General features: G+C 30.9%; 1 protein-coding gene across 2 annotated transcripts in view; it reads right to left on the bottom strand.

The window, feature by feature from the left end:
* Window positions 1-6: 6 nt before the first annotated feature.
* The window catches only part of LOC106476385 (ras-related C3 botulinum toxin substrate 1-like), a 9736-nt gene continuing 6368 nt past the window's right edge, over window positions 7-3374 (bottom strand). Inside the window, exons 4-6 of one of the 2 annotated variants that reach the window (XR_002609153.1) lie at window positions 3020-3082; window positions 250-2231; window positions 7-129 (exon numbers count right to left, since the gene is read on the bottom strand). Coding sequence is in view for 1 of the 2 variants with exons in the window: in XM_013937047.2 (XP_013792501.1) it covers window positions 1941-2231; window positions 3020-3082 (354 nt within the window). In the remaining variant the exon portion in view is untranslated. Of the gene's footprint in view, window positions 130-211; window positions 2232-3019; window positions 3083-3374 lie in introns of those variants that run through there. The other variant, XM_013937047.2, reaches the window with a different exon arrangement.

Genomic DNA, 3374 nt, shown 5'->3' with positions numbered 1-3374 from the left:
CACACTAACATTTATATAGAGCGATACAGAATTTATAACGTAAAACACTAACATTTATATAGAGCAATACAGAATTTATAACGTAACACTAACATTTATATAGAGCAATACAGAATTTATAACGTAACACTAACATTTATATAGAGCGATACAGAATTTATAACGTAACACATCGCTCTATATAAAACAGAATTTATAACGTAACACTAACATTTATATAGAGAATACAGAATTTATAACGTAACACACTACATTTATATAGAGCGATACAGAATTTATAACGTAACACTAACATTTATATAGAGCGATACAGAATAGCACCATTAACTTTTTCAAACGTTTATTACAATCCGACATTTATATATAGAGTGATACAGAATAGCACCATTTAACTTTTTTTTCAATTTTTACACATTTTAACATACTTTTCATAAAATACATGCACCATTTATGTAGATATTTATCTTAAAGTGTGGCTGTTTGGAAGGAAATTAGGGTTAAAATTGTAATCATTTTTGCAATATTTATTAATTTTGGGTTTTCAGCTTAACCATGTCAACTTTTTTGTGACTAATAAAACAAAATTTTAATACGTATAAGAAAAAAATAATTTTTTCCCTTAAGAAAATGTTTATTTCTGTACTTCACTGTCATTGTTACTGTATTGTAGGAGATAGCACTGAGATAATTGCTAGAATGTTTCTGTTGAGAATAACTGTCAGAAGTACGCGTATCATTGATATTCACTTACGGACAGAACGCCAGGATTTTTTATCATTGTTTTACTTCTTCATTGGTTCTTTTTATAATAAATTTTAAGTTAATTAGCGTTAAGGTTGTATCTAATTCTAATACACAGTCGTTAGGTACCAACCAACCACAGTCGCTATATAACATTGAGATCTTTTGTCTCGTACCTTACAAGTTCAGCCACTAATACTCCACGCACTCGTCCTACATTAATTTAGCTTACCAGTAAAACAGGATCAGTTTGATGCAGATTATGAAGTCGGTTGACCAGAATAACGATCATTTCCTTTATCACGAAACTGCATTATACTAAATCTGGGCTGTATGTTAGTAAACTCATATATTTTGACTCTTTATATGCAAGAATAATAACTTGGCAAAACATTAATATAAGAAATGAGCAGTCAACTCGACTATGTTGATTTGTTTCTCATAAAATAATCAAAATTAGTGTTCTTGAAAGTAACCAATGAAAAATAGTGCTATTATAATCTTAAATCAATTCCCGATTGTTCAAGCTTAATCAATACACACGACTCCTGAGAATAATCAAATAATTAAAGTTGATACTCCCACCAATCTTACTCTCATGTAAGGATAATCTATTAGTAGGCTCAATGACTAATCAAGTGTCAGATTCCACCAATAGCCAAAATCTATATTACCTGTCGAACTGCTAGTAAAAAAAAACAAACATACACATATAAACTTAGCTTTAAATGTGACACCTATGTTTTATCTTACAACTTCTTCATAAAGTGTTAATTGTTTTGAATGTAAAAAATCCAGTTTAATGGGTTTTTTTTCAGCCTTTATAACTATGTTAAATGAAAATAATCTTTATACAGACATGATTATTACAAAGAAATAAACAGTACTGACAAATTAACAAAATAAAAAATTAAAAGTTGATTATATATATATATATATATTTCCAACAGCTATTTAAGTCAACTTAAATGCATTAATCAACTGAAAGAATTCAGAACTACAAGTCCTGAACCAAATATTAGTTGCACTTTTTCAATGAACTGTTACTGGCACATACAAAGAAATAAGATGGTATCCTAGGTTCAATGTTGTAGCAATGCTTGGCCCTCGACGACACGAGTGAATCAATCTGTGCGATGACAGAACACACCTGTCAGCAAGAAGATTTCTTATCAAACTGTCGGCTCAGAAGTAATATTTCACAGTATCACACATTTCTTCTTCTTACTTGGCTTGGGTTGAGGGCACAGAACAGCTCGAATCGCTTCATCGAAGACGTTCTTCAAACCTTTTTGGGTCAGTGCCGAACACTCGAGGTACTTGATGGCTCCCACCTCCTTAGCCATAGCCAACCCTTGAGGATAGGTGATGGGGTTAAGTTTACGGTCTTTCAACTTGTTGATGGTATCTTTGTCATCTCGTAGGTCTAGCTTGGTTCCTACCAAAATAATGGGTGTATTGGGGCAGTGGTGGCCAACCTCTGGATACCACTGCCCCAATGTAAAAGTAAATCCTTAGTACGTTACTGAATACAGTCTTAAGCACATATTTTCTGCTAAACTATTATATACTCTATTAGTTCTTTAATGTCAAGGAACTCACCTTCAGTTGTAAAATAAGTCAGATAAATCATTCTTTATGACAAACTGAACGAGAGTTTAACAAAATGTTTGCGTTTGCACCTTCTGAGAAACAACTGTGTTAGAGTTAGTTGACTTGATCAAATAACTGGACTTAATACTTTGTAAATTGTCAATAATTACTACTGGAGGCCAACAGACACACACATTAGAGTTTGTAGTTATACAAGATTTTAAAAAAAAAACATTGTGAAGTTTCACAAAATCATTTTAACTCTTAATTACAGTTTGCTAAGAAAAATTTTAAAAGATAGTTACCTGTCTTTTGCTTATGTTTTTTTTTTAAATAACAAGTAGATGCCTTACACAGAAAAAAACATTGCATTTTTGTAGTTTCAAACATGAACAGCTTTTGCTAAAATATGAGGAAATGCATTTAATGTCTAACAGAAATAAGTAACTACTTTTTTAGTTTTCAAAATCTTTTGTAATTTTCTCTTTTTAAGGGGAACATAAAAAATTTATGGTATTTTACACCATTATTTAAGTTACAAAACAAACAAATAATTAAATTCTGCTTAAGAATTTGTTTTTCAGTGCACCCTAGTGGTTTGTTTTGTAATTTTTTTCAAAACTTCTCCAATTATTTCTACCGAAATAAAACATGTAACTTAAAGCAGGCAGTTATTTTAACTCACCTTGGCTCTGACATTCTCAAATGATGCAGGGTTCACTAGAGAAAAACAAATGAGGAAGACATCCTAGAGGGAAACAAAAGCGTGTTAGTGATATAATATTACCTTTTCGAGACGGGTCACGGGTGAAAGGCCATGTCATCTTGTTTGTTGACTCGCAATCAAAATTTTATTGAACTACTATTTCATGAATTTATGTCAATAGGTTTGGTGTCAAATTGTGGATTATAATTCAAAATTTAGTACTATATATTACTCAATTTCTTAATTTAAAAGCAAATATTAAAAAAACAGATAAACAGCACTGGTTCAATTTAGATGTTTGTGAAGTCAAAAATACTAAGTCTATAGTTTCGTA

The sequence above is a fragment of the Limulus polyphemus genome, unplaced genomic scaffold (genome assembly GCF_000517525.1).
Source record: "Limulus polyphemus unplaced genomic scaffold, Limulus_polyphemus-2.1.2 Scaffold10440, whole genome shotgun sequence".
NCBI classification, from domain to species: domain Eukaryota; kingdom Metazoa; phylum Arthropoda; class Merostomata; order Xiphosura; family Limulidae; genus Limulus; species Limulus polyphemus.
This window is presented reverse-complemented; position numbering and strand designations above follow the sequence as displayed.